General features: G+C 47.5%; 4 protein-coding genes across 4 annotated transcripts; 1 reads left to right on the top strand and 3 right to left on the bottom strand.

Annotated features, from left to right (window-relative positions):
• Positions 1-1548: 1548 nt before the first annotated feature.
• F4812DRAFT_39153 (glycoside hydrolase family 75 protein) lies at positions 1549-3032 on the bottom strand. Its single transcript, XM_047932122.1, has 3 exons — positions 2464-3032; positions 2062-2399; positions 1549-1970 (listed from the first exon to the last, which is right to left on the bottom strand). Exons 1-3 carry the CDS (start codon positions 2624-2626, stop codon positions 1701-1703), a joined length of 771 nt encoding a protein of 256 aa, XP_047795409.1. The 5' UTR covers positions 2627-3032; the 3' UTR covers positions 1549-1700.
• A 406-nt stretch (positions 3033-3438) lies between these two features.
• F4812DRAFT_454914 (putative NRPS-like enzyme) lies at positions 3439-7117 on the bottom strand (the record flags this gene model as incomplete). Its single annotated transcript, XM_047936728.1, has 6 exons — positions 3439-5702; positions 5886-6141; positions 6188-6350; positions 6398-6636; positions 6689-6753; positions 6883-7117. 6 exons carry the CDS (start codon positions 7115-7117, stop codon positions 3439-3441), a joined length of 3222 nt encoding a protein of 1073 aa, XP_047795410.1.
• A 551-nt stretch (positions 7118-7668) lies between these two features.
• Positions 7669-9278, bottom strand: F4812DRAFT_411594 (uncharacterized protein). The gene is made up of 3 exons (XM_047932633.1): positions 8840-9278; positions 8327-8789; positions 7669-8272 (listed from the first exon to the last, which is right to left on the bottom strand). Exons 1-3 carry the CDS (start codon positions 9093-9095, stop codon positions 7801-7803), a joined length of 1191 nt encoding a protein of 396 aa, XP_047795411.1. The 5' UTR covers positions 9096-9278; the 3' UTR covers positions 7669-7800.
• Positions 9279-9975: 697 nt separating this feature from the next.
• F4812DRAFT_454916 (uncharacterized protein) lies at positions 9976-17670 on the top strand (the record flags this gene model as incomplete). Its single annotated transcript, XM_047936729.1, has 5 exons — positions 9976-11261; positions 11325-14314; positions 14369-16607; positions 16659-17362; positions 17417-17670. The coding sequence occupies 5 exons, from the start codon at positions 9976-9978 to the stop codon at positions 17668-17670; spliced, it is 7473 nt and encodes a 2490-aa protein (XP_047795412.1).
• Positions 17671-17785: the final 115 nt, after the last annotated feature.

The raw sequence follows: 17785 nt of genomic DNA on the forward strand, positions 1-17785 counted from the left end.
CCCTTCCGAGGTCCCGAATCCTTCCCTTGTGAGCTTCCTAATCAGCTAACGAAGCTGTCCTGATCGGCATTTTCCCCGTCCCTGAGGCTCTTGGACAAAGTTGGGGTAAAGCGTCCCCTGAACAAAAAGTAAACATGAGCCACATCGGGCCAGAATCTTCGAATTCGACGCAGTAATAAACTTAAAAATGAGAAGAGCAAACTTCCCCTCGTTCTGTTTTATTGAACTGTTCGTTTCCGGAATGGACTGATTTAACTCTATTGTGTATCATTGGCTGCTTTCTTTCGCCCGTTCATTCCTAAGATGTTTGGTTACTAGGTACTTAAAGGTAAGCATTGCTTAAATCCAACCTGAGCTGCCCGAGCCGCCGGGAAATCTTTGTGTGGGAATATTTGACACCAAAAGCGAGTTAGCTCTCCATCCCTACTCTATCATTGCTGCTATACATTTCTCAACTTATCCAATGCTTCATGCTTATGAGATTCGATGTCCAATCCCAAAAATAAAGCCTGCCTTGGTGCTAGCATGCTTCTCAACTCATTCGCGCGGGGGCTAGAGTCGAAAACTCGCCAACCCCGAGGGCGTCCTACCAGATCATGCGCCTCAAATACAATCGCTAATCTCATCCGGAGATGAGATGTTGGCCAAAAGGGTTCCAAGGACCGCCTGCAATGAACCTCACAGCCAGCGACTCAATGGGCCAAGATTACCCGCGTCAGCGCACGCTTTGTGTCTCAAATTATTGAGGGGTCTTTCTCAATACCTGATATCGCACACTGGTCCATGGTTCCATTTTCTATTTCTAGAACGTTATGTATTATAAGTTCAACATCTCCTACCTAGGTACCTAGGTAACTTTACTGCCGGCCCATGTTGAAGTACTCTCCTGAAGCTTTCTCCGCGTTTTCGATTAGGTCATCGCATCAAACCCCTTCCCTTACGAACTACTCAACTTCAGTTGAGTTGAAGATATCAGTTAAGGCAACGTCTTGTCTATATCATAGCTCATCTTGGAAGCATTTGCGTTCATATTCTCGATTAATTCAGTATTACGCATGTCTACCTAGATACCTAATGGAGTTTGCGACCAAAGTCCACCTTCTTCGTACGAAGTGCGTTGGGATCAGGCGTAATTGGCCATCAATCGGCACGTACAGGTCAGCCAACCACGCCTTAACATACCAAAGTTGTTGAGCGCGTAGGTATATCTGTCAATTTGCTACTTTATATAACCTTGCTGTCCTAGTTTGTGTAATGTTTGAGTTGGGGCCCAACTTCTTAATAGAGGATAAAAGGTAAGTAACTCGTAGAAGATAAAAATATACTGGGACGTATCAAGCTCCTTGCTTTCTATTAGACCGCTCCGATAGGTACCTAGGTATGCAGGTACTTGCATACTCCTTCGACGTTTTGATAACTTCGACTTCAGCAGGCTTGAGTCAAGTGTCTCTTAGTATCCAAGTGGCATAAACGTACTCAGTAGATGCGTACCTAATATTTCGAAGCGCCCTTTAGACTGCTTCTAGAGAAACCATCTCGTGGCCTTGCGACCAGGTGATTTAGGCCAATTACTATAACTCGGAAGAGAAAGTTATATTAGGTACGAATATGAATAATGCATTGAAACAAAGTGATATATCAAGTAGACTGCGTCAAGTCCAAGCCGTCCTAGGCAGGCAAACCTTGCCTTGCCTTGCCGCTCAAGCCTGGATGCGCTGGATGAGTCGGTCGCCAAGGCCCTTAATGCTGGACTCGAACTCCTTGTAGCTCCGCGCCTCCCATCTCGCGCCGTTCCGACCAGGAACTGCATCGCCGCCAGTGAATGCGATATACAAAACGTCGTTCTCGTCGTGGCCGTTGTTTCCAGTCATGCTCTTTCCGAAGCAAGCGGTGGCGAGGGAGATCGACGCCTCTCCCACGACGGACTTCTCGCCGTCGTCGCCGTTCTCGTCACCCCAGACTCCGTAGATCTTATCTCGATTAGCTACCTAGGTACCTATCCCGTTCTTCTTTCCTGTGATCCTTCTCATTTATTGTCAGCGGGGATGGGGCATTCCTTACTAGTTTATCGCCGCATACGACGGCCATGATGCTCAACGGCTCGATGCCGTGCGCCTGAGGGTCGAAGGACGTGAAGCCGGGCTTGTCGCCGACATTTCCGAAAACGACGTAAGGGTGGATCTTAGCATCCAAGTCGTCGACACCTTTGCCGTATCCTCTCACGGTATCGGCGAAGGATGTGATCGATTGAGTGTCGTCGGAGTTTCCGCAACGGCCGTCATCGGCCGGGCCGCCTTGAGTACCGTCGCAGTCGATGTCCATGTTGGCGAATTGGCCATTACTTCCTTGGATGAAGATAACCCCAGAATCTTCAAGATGGTCCCCGCAATACGAAAAAGCTATTATCAGTTGAGTTAGCCTGATATTAGGGGCATGACATTTGAGGTGGTCTGGGGCTATTACAGTTGTCATCGTCGTATTGGCTGTAGAATCCGCTTGCCAAAGGAGAGTTGCACCGGCCGTTGTTCTTGATGTTATTGTAGAAGTTTCGAATATTTGACGGAACGTCCCTAGCGAAAGATCCACCCACGAGGAGAGAAACACCGATGAAGCTCTTGAAAGACATTTTGTACCTATGATACGTAGGGAATAAAGAGGATGGAATGAAATGTTGTTGACTTATAATGAATGGCTAATTAATATAGAGATATCATCGAAGTCAATGGAGTAGCTCGGCTCTATTTGTATAAAATCATTCAGAGCCTTGCTCTTATAGCTTGTCTCATGGCCCCCTTTCTTTAAGGAGCGTCATCGTGCGTTCCTGGTAAGCTTACTGTTAGTGAAACTGAACGGTGGCTGTAATTTGAGCTATAATTAGACATGGCTGCTCTTTACGGCTTGTTATGGCGACTATAGTAGCACTACGGCTGAGATAGGCCACATTCAATGGATGCGCCGAAACTTTGATGGCATCAACCTATTCAGAATTCTGACAGATCTACCAAACGTCGTATCGATGATTTTCAACATTGAGTTAATGCAGTTGAAGAAACGACCCACATGCGAAACAGCGATCGACCAATGCCCGAACTTGTTCGAGCTTGTTCGGAATATTGTATCAACCCAGCTCGTCCGGATTAAGAAGCTCGATATGCTAATTCCATACGCACCCCTTGGGGTTTCGGGTTAATAGACGGGAATATACTCAATATACTCTGTATAAGGAGTTTACTTGATCAAAAAGCCATCATTGAATAAAATGTAGGTACCTAGCAGGTAGTTGGAAACGTTATAAAAGAATGTGCGTGTAGCTTGCTAGCAAAATAGAACAACGCGTTGGAATAAGAGCTTACAGACGACCCGGATACCCACGTTTTCAATCCATCATCACACAGGTAATTACCCCATTTCACTAGGTTAGCATCTCGTTCGATATACTTATCCCCGTGCTGCGGTATTCTCTGCTGAAATCGAAGCCAGCCACTCGTCAACCCATTTGCGCATCCAGCTGTGACGAACAGGTGATAATTCCTGCAGCGTCGGGCTAATTGCTAGAGCCCGCTCAACAGCCATTGACGCCGTAACTTGATCTTCACTCCACAGTCCATTCTGGTAAAATTCAAGCAACTTAATTGCTGGATTTGTCCCAGCTATGTCTTTGGAGATGACCTCCTCGCTCTCAGTCATCACTACTTCAGTAGTTGTCTGCAGTTGAGCTAGCCACGTCTCTGGCGGCACTACGTCAACTGCTCGACCCAGATGAGACTCAATACCTTCCTTAATCACTGGCAAGAGGCCTTCCCAGGTGGTTGTAGATGGGTTTCGTAGGTTGAACACCTCAGCCCCCTTAGAGCCCCATGTTTCGTCTCCAGTGAGATGGGCCACAAGGTCAACTACTATGTCGGCTAAAGCATCGACCGGTACCCAGTCAATCACGGAAAACTGAGGTCCTAGATTGTTCGGCAAGCATCCGAGCTGTCGCGAGCCTATAACAAGGCTCGGGAGCCACTCCGAAGGATTCCAGATGCCTTTGGTATGGATGGCGCCGGCAACCTGACCTACTCGTGCAATTGCTACAGGGACACCCAGGTGACGAGCGCCATAATGACATAGATGTTCTGCTAAAAGCTTGCTTCTGGAGTAACCGTTGCTGTGCGGCGTACTTTGCAACTCGACCAAGGATTCTTGGGCAAGTTCCGAACTGGACGAGCTTCCGGTCACAACCCCTACCGATGAAATAAACAATAATTTCATCTTCTGTGTAGTTGAGGCGTTTGAGAGTGCAAATAGGTTCACTATCCCAGCCAGTTGCGGTCGAAAGGACAGTAAACCCAGATTAAAATTGACCGGCCAGGCGTTGTGAACGATCAGTCCCACACGAGATCGCAACGTTTCATATGTAGCTTCTTCGAGTCCTAGCAATGGCAGTGCTAAGTTGGACTGAAGGAAAGTGACTCTGTCATCGAGCCCTTTCCCTGTAAGGTTTGTGGCTTTAAAGCGATCCCACTGAGCAGCACGACCGCCATCCGCGCTACGGTTCAAGCAAAAGATGTGGCCTATGCTCCGATGATCAAGCAAGGCCCTTAGTATGAATGTTCCCAATGTTCCAGTCGACCCAGTTAGTACGACATCTATGGTTCCACTATGATTTGTGTTAGACGACTTTGACGACTCGATCTGATGTATAAGCCCCTGGTAGGTGGACAACAATGATTGCATAATGGCGCCATCGTCTTCACCACTTCTTTGCGTGATGATTGCGGTCTTCAGTTGTACAATGGTAGGATTCTGATATACTGTAGACAAAGCAATATTGTTCCTTCTAAGACCACGTCGGAGGGCGCGGGTGATCCGGAGTGCTTGAAGTGAGTCCATACCGTTATCAAAGAAGTTTGTAGAGTCGGCTACGTCGTGCCAGCCTGTTGTTATGAGGATAGCGTCCCGAATTAGTTGTGTGACCATGTTGGTATCCGTTAGGTTTGGCATCTCATCGGAGATCTCGTCTTCAAGGATAGCATTTGCATCTGAGTACAGCTTATCAAATTCTTTAGAATATTGAGCCACGCTAGCATCCCTTTGGATTGTACCTTTGCCGGTACGTATCATCGGTCGTTCTGGGACAGTAACGAGGATCATAGACTTCTCTACACGTGCGTGGGCAGGGGCAATGCTGTTGGCCTCGTCAATACTTGGCCAAATGCGTTCTATCAGAGCAGCCTGATCTGCAGTGCTTATGGCGGCGACTGTGGGAACCGGTTCAACCAGAAGTGCGGCCTGGAATCTCTGGGTACCAACAACAATAGCGCCACTCAACTCGGGGTTTTTGGCTACAGTACTCTGTTCCATCATGATTGGATTCGTCTTCTCGCCATTGAGAAAGACTATCACATCATCAACACGAGCCCGCCAGCACCAGGCATCGGCGACTGTTGGATGAGGTTCGAAGAGATCACGAGTACGGTACTCCTCGAGCTGATCTTGGCCCAAGATGCTGAACACGGGTTGCGTGGCGGCCAAAGATGTTTTTTTCCGAAACACCAGCTCGTATGTACCGGTCAAAGACTCTTCGAATACGGCGCCAGTGCATGGATGAAAGCGGATGTAGCGCCAGTCTTGTGGCCCCAGTTCAGACGGCCAAAGTTGGTGAGGTAAGCCAACTTCAGATGCACCCCATTGGCAACGAAGTGGTATTTTAGCAGCCACTATAGAACTGAGATTTAGTGCAATTCATGAGGGGGGTGAAGATGAAAAGTGGCATAACTAATAGGATAGTATAGGAGGTATCAATAGACCTATCTTCGCTGATGCCAAAGCTTCTTGTGGGCCAGAAGGGGATGACTCAAGTAGGACTCCGGAAAGAGTTTTCAGACGTGAACAATACTTACCGCGATCACCAACAGCTTGCGGGAGATCACCCCCAATGTACACAATCAACTTGAGGTTGGCTGCGACGTAGTCAAGGCAGACCGGGTCCTGTGCCAACTCTGCCACTACCGATGGCACCAATATTGCGACATCAGCTGTTGTTTGTTTGAGTGCGGCCATAATGCCTTGCGCAGTGGGGATTGCTGCTGCCGTTGGTGCAATTACTGTATTGCCGAACGGAACAGCGTAGAACAAGTACTGTGCCAAGCCAGCCCCCTAACAACATTAGTTTTCTAACGTGAGTATAGCTTGCTCAACATACATGAAAGGAGGGTAAAGTTGTCAATACCCTCTTGCCACGAAGGAAGTGGTCAAGAGAAGGTACTCCTTCAAGCGGCGTATAATCTGAACCATTGTGGTGGCGCGCAACTGCTTCAGACGTCCAGATGATGGGTTTTGGGAAACCTGTTGACCCAGATGTGTGTCTGTCAAATGTTCAGATGCGTTGTTGCACAAGATACAAGAAACTTACATAGCCCAAATAGGATCCCAGCAGTTTTTCTCGTATGTCCTGTCGCAGTTATAGTGCTGATGGGTTTTACCAACGAGGTCGTCAAGGTCTGGAGCAATAAGCCGGCGTGGCTGTACAGCCTCAATGATGGCAAGAGCTGGTGGCGGTACTGGATCAGTCGTGACAAGTGTTTTGCACTTTAGAGTCTCAAACAGCACACTATGGGCGGCCGCACTGTTTCGCGGTGATGTCAAGAAGACCTGTTATTCTTTAGCAAGACCCAGTTATATGCCCATAGTTAGAATCACCTACCACATGGTGTGTTTTGATGGCGGCTACCAGCAGGGCTGTCAGTCGGACATCGTTAGGGCCAACATCTAATAAAAAAGTAAATTAGCAAAACGAGACCTTAACGGATATTACAAGCCACAGGTTAACTGGAACGACCGGAAAGGCTCGGTATGAGCAACAAAGCAGTAGCTAATGACAGAAGTAATAATGCTAACAAGTAATGACATCTCCGTGACCCGGGCCCAACTGCTGCACAAGCCACCATGCCAAACCATTGACCGCGTTGGCAAACTGAGAATAAGTAATGGTTTCGAAACCTGCATGATATGACGCTGATGCGGTAGGCCAAAGACCGTACGCGACATCTGGTGACTCGCGTGCTAATCTGTCAACAATATGTGGCAGTAAGTCATGTTGCCAGCGTGCGATATTGGAGTGCGCAGCAGCCATTATTGCCGTTTCGAAGCTTGTTGGATTATTGACACTGACTTAGTTTAGGCAGGTTCTTATATACCATTAAAGAAAGGCGAAATATTTGTTCGTTACCAAAGGGCAAAGCGTTGGATATTTATCTGCCTACCTACCTCCTACCTACCTCTAACCTACAGGTACCTGGGGTACTTAGGTATTGTACCTAAACTTCACATCGTTAAGGTAAAGCAATTAACCAATTGTAGGCTTCAAAATATGGGGTATTGTGTACCTAAGGTAAGAAAGGAAAAAAGGAAACATGTACGACCAACAAGCCAGCTGCTGTAACACATTGTATGAGTACCTACCTAGTGGTGTGATGCCACTCATGTTGTGCTAGAGGAAAGAAATACCTTTTGGCTAGCCGTTTGTATTCCGCGCATTCTAACGTAGAGCGTACCGAAACCCCGGGATTAAGTGCTTAAACTTGTTCGGGATATTATATCCACATATCCACTTAATCGGATCGGATTGGGAAGCTTATTTGGGCGTAATATTTAAGCGTTTTGGTCTAAATATTTAAATAACCCATATTATTTTATATTAAATGTTATAATAAATTGTTATTGAGGTAAATTCATTAATATTAATTCCTACAACTTTTGGCACATTTAATAAGTTACCTTAGGTAATCTAGCTAAAACCGCCATCCAAACTAACTTTCAATAAGCTGTGTTCCAGGTTTGTTGAATAGCTATAGTCCGTGTAATACCAGTCTCGCTCTCGTTGCCGTGAGATGGGTTCATATGCCGATTTGTTTGAGCTTCGATGACCTGGGCGTCGGCATGCAGAACACTTTGACTGTTATTATCTTGACCCCAGAGCTGCTCGATGTCACTGTTCCTGTTTCCTTGGTTGTTGCCCTGTTGTCTCTCGTACGGTATTGACCCTAGCTCATAATTATCGGATCTGGCGCCGCTTGCCCTCGGGGTAATCATCTTGCTCCGAACTAGAGAGACGGCTATACGGATCTTCTCTAGCAACGGACGGTAAACAAGCAGACAAGCCGAGATAAGATAAATGCCAGGCTCCGCTATTGTCCAGATGACCAGTTCCACGGCATTATACGTAGCATCAGTAAAAGAATTAGTATTATGAAACGCTACTAATCGGAGTATAGATGCTACGAGGCCGCTGCTCCGTGTGTTAGCTACAGAAGGAGGATAAGAATAAGAGGTGAGCACTTACATACTACCGATAAAGAAGGTAAATGTTAATGCAATCTTGAGATTCCTTGATACCTGCAACCTCCACACAATAGGAAGTGGTATGGCGAGCATAACCGCGTCTGTAACGACATTGGGCAGCGAGCTCCAGACAAACAGCGCCTCTTTATCTATACAATAAGTGCTTTGTATAGAAGGCGCGGCCCAGTTTGTCCAAAAAGGTCTGCAGGCGACGAAGAGTAAAATGACGGCGACAATACTTGTGCTTATCATAATACTGACAATTATGCACAATAGAATATACACAAGGCGCTGTGGGAACAAACGCCTATAAAGTATGCATATTGATAATTTCGAAATCCAGATTGCTGCTGAATACAAAATTGAGATAGCCACGAGATGTTTCAAGAATAAGGTAACAGCTTCTGGACGAGTCTCCTCCAGATACCCGGAATGATACCCAACGGTCCCTCGTCTGACGCTATCTGTTAAATCGTTTAGTAATCTACTGTCGGTCTTTCCCACGGCTGCTCACTTATTATTATGCCTCCTTGCACGAGTTGGGTGAGTAAAGCAGCTAACACCAACCAGTCGTCTAATCCGTACCGACTCGCCGTGAGAGATCGTGCATAGAAACGAAAAGCCACAACAAACACTTGGATAGCTGTGAAAACGCCGACAACAACTTCAGCCTGCCAGCCAATATACTCTTGTGATGTAATGCCAGTTGACATGTTAGAATGGAAAGGATTAAGGCCAGCGTTGCTTTTGTGGCATGTGGCATGCGGCATATGGGATCTGAATCTGAAATGTTTTGTGTTTGGTCAAATGTGGTTGGTCTCGCTGAACAGTAACAGGTAGAAAATGAATAAACATGGTTTCCAAAGATGTATTCCGTTAAATCGAAAAGCCGCTTAGAAAATTGTACTGTAGGAGCGTCGTACAGATGGAAGGAGTTGTAGGCAATGATAAGCATAAGCATGCACCTTTCGGGTAGCACAAGAGCCCGAACTTTCACTTATTAGCGCGCCTTAGCCGCGGCTCTCCTGCGTACAACTTTCTTACATATAGCTCTCTTACGCTTGTTGTGTTACGCACAAATAAGGTTCCTCCTAATCCGGACGAGCTGTTAACATTGGAAATCTTACCAACTTGCACAAGGCGGTTGGTTGATTCGCTCATCTTTTCATAGGATCGTTATGCATGGCAATCCATATTTCAATATCTCAGATGCAGGTCATACATTCAGGTAATAATTCACCTATCATATCACCTATCATATCATAGGAATAACACACTCCATCTCCATCGACAGCAACGCCGGCTTCATCTAGGTATCTTTGCCGCACAGTTCGAGACACAATTCCAGCACAAGCACCAACATACATTTCTTCGTAATCTTACGATCGTGGACATCGAGTTATTTCTCACCATGGATTTTACAGGGTCTTCGTTGGTCCCCGAACTTATCAAAGAGCTGAATTCTAGCCCATCTCTGGATTTTGACAGTTGCTGAGATGATCGTTGTGAATAAGGTAGGTTAGGTTAAATACCTTGGGTAGGTACCAGGTAGGTAGGTAGGTAACTAGCTCTTATTATTACTTGTTAGAAATAAGTTGATCAATGAGATATTCTTACTTCCAACTTCCAACTACCCTTTCATCACCCATAATGTACGCTAAGCTGCAAGAGCCGATTGCTATTATTGGAAGCGGGTGCCACCTTGCTGGCGATGTCAACTCAACTTCCCAGTTATGGGAACTTCTTCGCGAGCCCCGAGACGTACGCTCTGTCATATCAGACGATCGTTTCAACCCTGATGGATGGTATCACCCCGACGGGTCTTATCACGGACACTGCAACGTCAAACAGGCGTACTTGATCTCGCGGAACCTGAGGCAGTTTGATACCGAGTTTTTCAACATCAAGCCTTTAGAAGCCCGAAGCCTAGACCCTCAACAGATGCTCCTACTGGAAACTGTGTACGAGGCTGTCGAGGCAGCTGGTCTTAGCCTTGACAGCCTCAATGGCAGCGATACAGGCGTATATGCTGGCGTTATGTTTAGGGATATCGAAGCCAGCCTTCTGAGGGACACCCAAAGTATTCCAACATATATGGCAACTGGATCTAGCAACAGTATGATATCCAACCGAGTTTCTTACTATTTCGGCTGGCAAGGACCATCAATCACAGTGGATACAGCATGCTCATCTAGTCTAGTCGCGGTACATTTGGCTGTTCAAGCTTTGAGAGCTGGCGACTGTCAGATGGCCGTGGCTTGTGGTGCCAATCTTCTCCTTGGACCTGAGAACTACGTCACTATGAGCAAGTTAAAAATGCTGTCACCAGATTCTTTAAGCAAGATGTGGGACCGAGATGCTAACGGCTACGCACGTGGAGATGGAGTTTCGGCAGTTGTCCTGAAAACCCTCACCAAAGCTCTTGCAGACGGTGACAATATTGAATGCATCATCAGGGAGACCGGAGTGAACCAAGATGGTGCTACGTCAGACGGCCTTACTCTACCTAGTTCATCTGCCCAGAAAGCGTTGATCCGTAGCGTCTACAGCAAGGCCGGTCTTAATCCCCTGAAGCATGAAGATCAGCCGCAATACTTCGAGGCCCATGGTACTGGTACGCCAGCCGGGGACCCAATCGAAGCAGCTGGAATGTATGGAGCCTTCTTCGAGGATTGCAATGACAGAATACCAAGCCAGGATCCTATGTATGTCGGCTCGTTGAAGACTGTACTGGGCCACACCGAAGGCTCAGCTGGCATTGCTAGTATACTTAAAGCATCCCTAGCCCTACGCCATACTTGCATCCCCCCTAATCTTCACTTCAATAACCTCAGCAAATCCGTGGCACCGTACTACAACAAATTTGAGATCAGCAAGATTTTGAAGCCGTGGCCTCAGATCTATAAAGACAGCCCTAGGCGTGCTAGTGTGAACAGGTATGTTGGTGCATAAATGTGTATAAATCCTCTCCTTAGGCCAAGCTAACTCGTTTTCGGCAGCTTCGGTATCGGAGGGACCAACGCCCATGCTATTCTTGAGAGCTACGATGATGTTTTAGATACCTCGTCGTCAGCATTCAGAGATGATACCCTCTTCACTCCATTTGTCTTTTCTGCAGGCTCTGGGCAGTCGCTGAGGAAGATCCTATCCGCATATTCAGCGTTCTTGGACACGCATTCAACACTGAGCAGTCGAAACTTTGCTTGGACTCTAAGGAAGCGTCGATCCGTTCTTCAGTATCGGGTTGCGTTTACGGCAGAGTCGATTAAACACCTGAAATCTAAGATATCTGAGAGACTTAGCCAGCCAGACCCTGATATAGGTGTCAGGGTACCATCTTCTGGAGAAAAGAAGGCCAGTATTCTGGGCGTCTTTACTGGCCAAGGTGCGCAGTATGCTCGTATGGGCGCTGAGCTGATTGAAAAATCCACGGCCGCACGCAAAATTATCCAGCAGTTGGAATTGTACCTTGCTGAGCTTCCAGAGACTGACCGTCCTACCTGGAGTCTAGAAGCTGAACTGCTCGCCGACACCTCCAGTATTCACTCGTCTAATATTTCACAACCAATATGCACAGCGATCCAGATTCTCATAACAGATCTTCTCCAAGCTGCTAACATCTCCTTCAGCGCTGTTGTGGGACACTCTAGTGGTGAAATTGGCGCAGCTTACGCGGCAGGGTATATCACAGCGCGCGATGCTATTTGTATTGCATATTACCGTGGGATTCATCTTGAATCAGCGTGCAGTCCGAGGGGCGAACATATTAAGGGCGTCATGCTAGCTGCTGCCATATCGATGGAGGACGCAGTCTCGTTGTGCAACGAGGACACGTTCGTTAATCGCATCTCTATTGCGGCTAGCAATTCACCCTCAAGTATCACCATCTCTGGAGACGAAGACGCCATTGCAGAGCTCCAGAACATTCTGAAAGAGCAGCAGAAATTCAATCGGCTACTCCGCGTTAACAGAGCCTACCATTCCTCTCATATGGTTCCATGCCTAAAGGGCTATACCGAATCGTTGGCATCCTGCGGTATCAAACCACTGCGACCTTCAACACATAGTTGTGTATGGTACTCTAGCGTATATAATCGGCCTATTGATAGAGAGTCGGAACTTGAGGGGCCGTATTGGGCCGAAAACCTGAGAAAACCCGTGCTGTTCTCTCATGCTGTCAAAGCAGCTGTCGCGGAATCTTCCTTTGATATTGTTCTAGAGATTGGACCTCATCCAGCTCTTCAGGGGCCCACCCGCCAAACTATCCAAGATGTACTGACCAAAAATATACCCTATCATGGTACCCTTACCCGAGGTGTCAGTGCTGTCGAATCAATGTCAGATGTCTTAGGGTTTCTGTGGATGCGTTTAAACCCATCCTCTTTGGATCTCGACAAGTTCGAGAGGTTCATGACGCTAAATAAGTGCTCTTTCCGCCTTTTGAAAGACCTGCCGGCGTATCAGTGGAATCATGACGTGGCGTACTGTAACGAGTCACGAATCAGTCGACGAATGCGTACAAGAAAGCCAGTTCATCCGCTTCTGGGGGATATGTGTGTCGATACTGGATCTCACCAGTTAAGCTGGAGGAACGTATTACGTGAGAGTGAAATCGATTGGCTTCAAGACCATCAGGTCCAAGGGCAAACTATCTTCCCAGCAGCAGGTTATGTTTCGACAGCACTTGAGGCTTCAAAGTTTATAGTAGAAGAAAGAAATATTCAACTGGTTGAGCTAAGGAACTTCTATATACACCAGGCCATTGATTTTGACCAGAGCGATAATGGTGTTGAAGTTTTGATCTCTTTGACAAATATCACCAGGGCTCGACCTGGCTGTGTCAGGGCCAAATTCACGTACTCTGCGGGATTGGGCGCAACAGCCGATGAATTAACTTTGGCAGCCAGTGCGGACGTTGAGATCACTGAAGGCGATCCCTCTCCAGACTTACTTCCAAAACGTGGATCAGTCCCTCCTCACATGGTCGACGTTAAACCTGAGCTCTTCTACCGGGTCATGGACGGTCTGGGGTTACAATTCCGCCGGCGTTTCGCATCCCTGCACTCAATTACTAGGAAAAATGGCAGGTCTTCGTGCTGCGTAAGGATGAGACCACAAGAAGAGGCTAGTTACGGCAAACCGCTGTCTGTTCATCCTGCAGAGTTAGACTCGGCATTTCAATCTGTATTTCTCGCTCGCGGCTATCCTGGCGACGAACAACTCCCATGCCTATATCTACCACAGAGCTGCAGCTTGGTAAGAGTAAATATGCTTGTTTGCCAGTCGATGGCAAACAAGGACGGTTTTGCGTCTGTCGACGCCACTGTGGAAATGCCGAATTCAGACGCAAAGGGATTCTCTGCAGATATCAACATCTACCCTAGCGACAAGGAACATGCAGCAATACAGGTCCAAGGGGTGGTATTGAAGCCCCTGAGGCAGATATCCGATGAGGATGACAGAAAAGTCTTCTACGAGACACGCTGGGTGGACAGCGGCCCAGACGGTTTGTCGGCAGCAAGCGGCATTACTGTTGGGAAACACCACAAAGATATTCTCAGCACCTTGGTGCGAATCGCAGCTTTCTATCTAAAGGAGTTGGTTCGTGGCGTACCCCGTGACGATCTGGCTATGCCTCCAAACCCAAACAACTACTACCTGCAGTACGCCCGACATGTTACTACTTTATTAGACAAGGGAAAAAACAAATGGGTACAGAAGGAGTGGTCGAATGACACTTTAGACGATATAATAGAAGCAGGTAAAACATTACCCGAGATACCCGAAGTGCCCTTGATGCATATCGTGGGTCAAAAGATATCACGAGCTTTCAAGGGCGAAGTCAACATGTCAGAGGAGCTTCGTATATGCGGTTTCCTGGATGAGTACTATGTCAACGGCTTTGGACTCCGCGAATCTGCTCTATGGATTGGTCGAGTAGTGGGCCAAATCACTGGTCGCTATCCACATATGAATATCTTGGAGATAGGTAGGCTAACAGTTAACTTCATTTAAGACTTGTCCCGAACTGACGACTGTACAGGGGCCGGTACTGGCGCTGCTACGAAGAGCATCCTTCGAGCAGTCGGGCGGGACTTCCTCAGTTATACTTCTACAGACGTCTCGGTCAGTTTCGCTGAGACTGCTAAAGCAGTATTCTCAAAGCACCAGCACCAGGGTCGGATGATTTTCAAAGTGCTTGATGCCGAGAATGATCCTGTTGAACAGGGTTATACGGAGGGTGGTTATGATCTAATTGTTGCCTCCTCCGTCCTCCATGCTACCGCAGAGCTTGAAGAAACCCTGCGCAATATTCGCAAGCTTCTTAGGCCCGGAGGCTTCCTTGTTGTCGCGGAGGGTAGCAACGACATCCAACCTGGAGGTATTCCTGGTTTCATCTTCGGAAGCTTACCTGAGTGGTGGCTTGGTGTCCCCGAAGGACGGACTTTCTCGCCCTTCATTTCCGATGATGACTGGGACAAGCGACTCAAAGCCACAGGATTCTCTGGTATTGATGAGACTGCCCCAGAGGAGTTCCAAAATGTCCTAGGGATGACGCTTTTTGTGTCTCGAGCTGTTGATAGCCATGTGGATTACCTTCGAGCCCCTCGTTCCACGCTGTCTCTTGACACTTCTATCTCAAGTCTCTTCATTATTGGAGGCGAAACAGAACGAACTGCTCACTTGGCTGAAGAACTGTGCCAAATATCCAGGTCTCTTGCAATAGAGCCTCATATTTTCAAAACTCTTAGAGATGTTGAGCATGGTGCTATACATCCAAGTTCCATCGTTGTCTGTCTAACGGACCTCGACAAGCCAGTCTTTCAAGATATTACACCTGAACAGTTCCTATCTCTCAAGAAAATTTTTGGAACTCCCAAGACCATGCTGTGGATTACGGCTGGTCGCCGAGGAAAGAAGCCCTTCTTCAACATGACTGTTGGCTTTGGGCGGACGGCTATGAACGAGACACCTGGACTTCGCCTCCAATTCTTGGACACCGAGGCGCCCTGGACCATTCATGCGCAACAGATAATTGATTTTATTCTCCGTTTACACACAACCTCCCGAAATGGCCATAATACTCTGTGGACCATTGAACCAGAGATAGTCATTGACTCAAAAGGGCGAGAGCTACTCCCACGGCTGAGATACATACCAGCTCTGAACGACCGCTACAACTCAACTCGGCGTGAAATTACACATGAGGTAAATACCAGTGACACCACCATCTCTATTCAATGGGAGAAAACTGGATGGACTGCGAAACAGCTACTGGAACAGCCGAGTGTAGGAGAGACTGTGCCACTGGTTGAGATTAACACTACACATGCTATTATATCAGCTATCAAGACTCCTTCGGGTTATAAATTCCTCACTCTGGGTTTTGAGGTCGTATCCAAAGCTAAGTATTTAGCTCTTGTTCCCTCGCTAGCGTCGACCCTCCGAATACCTTCGAGTTCCGTCATTCGTTGTCCAGATACGCAACGCAGCGACAGCTCTCTCCTAGTGCTTGTGGCTTCACATTTAGTCGCCTCAGCCGTTTTGGATCCTCTGTGGGATAATCACGCGGTGGTCGTACACAATCCGTCTATCGTGGTGGCCGAGGCTATTGCTATGAAAGCATCCGAGGAGAATATCAGTGTAGTTTTCATGACAGACTCTAGCGAACAAGGTACACCTAGCTCTTGGATTACGCTCTGTCCCTACATCAGCCGTTCCGCGCTAAAAAAGGTTCTGCCATCCACAATTTCATGCTTTGTGGGACTGACAAACCGCGACGGCAAGGGATCAGACAACCAATCGACTATCATATCTTGTCTCTCTCCCCATTGCCGCAACGAGACTCAAGATACGATATTCTCTTTCCACGGTTCTGAAGGGTTTGCCAACTCTCCTGTTTTGGGCAGGGCACTCCAGCAGGCTCTTGATAGTATTACGAGGCATGAAGATCAGAAATCAGACACCCTGGCAGCAAAAGTGGTTTCTATTACCGACTTGATTAGAAAAGCATATCATATTGATCCAATGACAGTGGTAGACTGGACAATCCCTGCTATGGTACCTGTGCCAGTCACAAGATTAGACGTCAATTCCTTTTTCAAGGCAGACAAGACTTACTGGATTGTCGGATTGTCTGGAAATCTCGGTACATCCCTGTGCGACTGGATGATTAGTAAAGGGGCGAAGACAATTGCTCTAACATCCAGGAACCCTCAAATAAAGTCCGACTGGATCTCGGCTCATTCTTGCAATGGAGTTACGATAGCTATTTTGCCAGGGTAAGTTCATGTCTGTCCCCCACTTTGATAGTCGTTCTAACGCGTGATTAGAGATGTTACAGATGAAGCCAGCTTAAAAGCAGTGAAAGAAAAGATCACAGTAACCCTCCCACCAATTGCAGGGGTGATGAATGGCGCTGCTATGTTGAAGGACGTGTCCATCAAGAATATGTCTTTCAAGCAGTTGGATGATGTTATCGGACCCAAGGTATATGGTAGTATGTATCTGGATCGACTGTTCAAGTACGAGAACCTCGACTTCTTCCTTCTCTTCTCTTCAGTCAGCTGGGTCTATGGTAACTTGGGCCAAGCAAATTACGCAGCCGCAAATGCGTACGTTTGCACTCTTGCCGCACAGCGCCGGCAGCGTGGTTTAGCCGCTACAGCTATAGATATCGGTCCCATCTTCGGTGTGGGTTACATGGAAAGAGCACACAGCAAGGCTTTAGATCTCACGGTTTCTAAGATGTCCCTGATGCACCTGTCCGAGGTTGACTTCCACCAAATCATAGCAGAATCGATCATATATGGCCGACCAGGCGCTCTTGGTGGGCCGGAACTATCGACGGGGCTTGTTCCTGTGGCAGCTGACTCGCCCGATGCCCCAATCTGGTGCTCGAACCCAAGATTTGCGGCTTTCATAACTCATAGAACCGAAGATGGCAGAAGTAACGGCGTAGCGGCCGCGAGCCCATCTATAAGCGGCCTACTAGAACAGTGTAAAACGGAAGATGATGTTGAAGGGGTGGTCAAAAGTAAGTAGAACAAATCACACTCAGCCACAACAAATCAACTCACCAAAGCCTTAGGTACACTCGCAGCCCAACTTCGCAGAGTCTTGGAACTGACAACCGCTGATGAGGATCTTATGTCGATGCGCACTAAGGAGATTGGCGTAGATTCCCTCATTTCCGCCGACCTGCGCGCCTGGATCCTCAAGTGGTTTGAGGTTAGCGTGCCTGTCCTTAAAATCATAGGCAATGATACGGTGGCGAGCTTGGCTGAACATGTTTCAGAAAGTATACCGGCAGCTCTGGTACCACATGCTAGAAAGGCCGGTTAAGGCTTAATTGATAGATCTATCGCGGGTAGAAATAAGCGCGATAGTGTAGGACGAGTGCATTGTCTACCTGTAAAAGAAAAAGACGTTCCGTGGAAGGGCTGGCAAGGTAATATCC

The sequence above is a fragment of the Daldinia caldariorum genome, assembly GCF_022478825.1.
Source record: "Daldinia caldariorum strain CBS 122874 unplaced genomic scaffold F4812scaffold_1, whole genome shotgun sequence".
Taxonomy (NCBI): Eukaryota; Fungi; Ascomycota; class Sordariomycetes; order Xylariales; family Hypoxylaceae; genus Daldinia; species Daldinia caldariorum.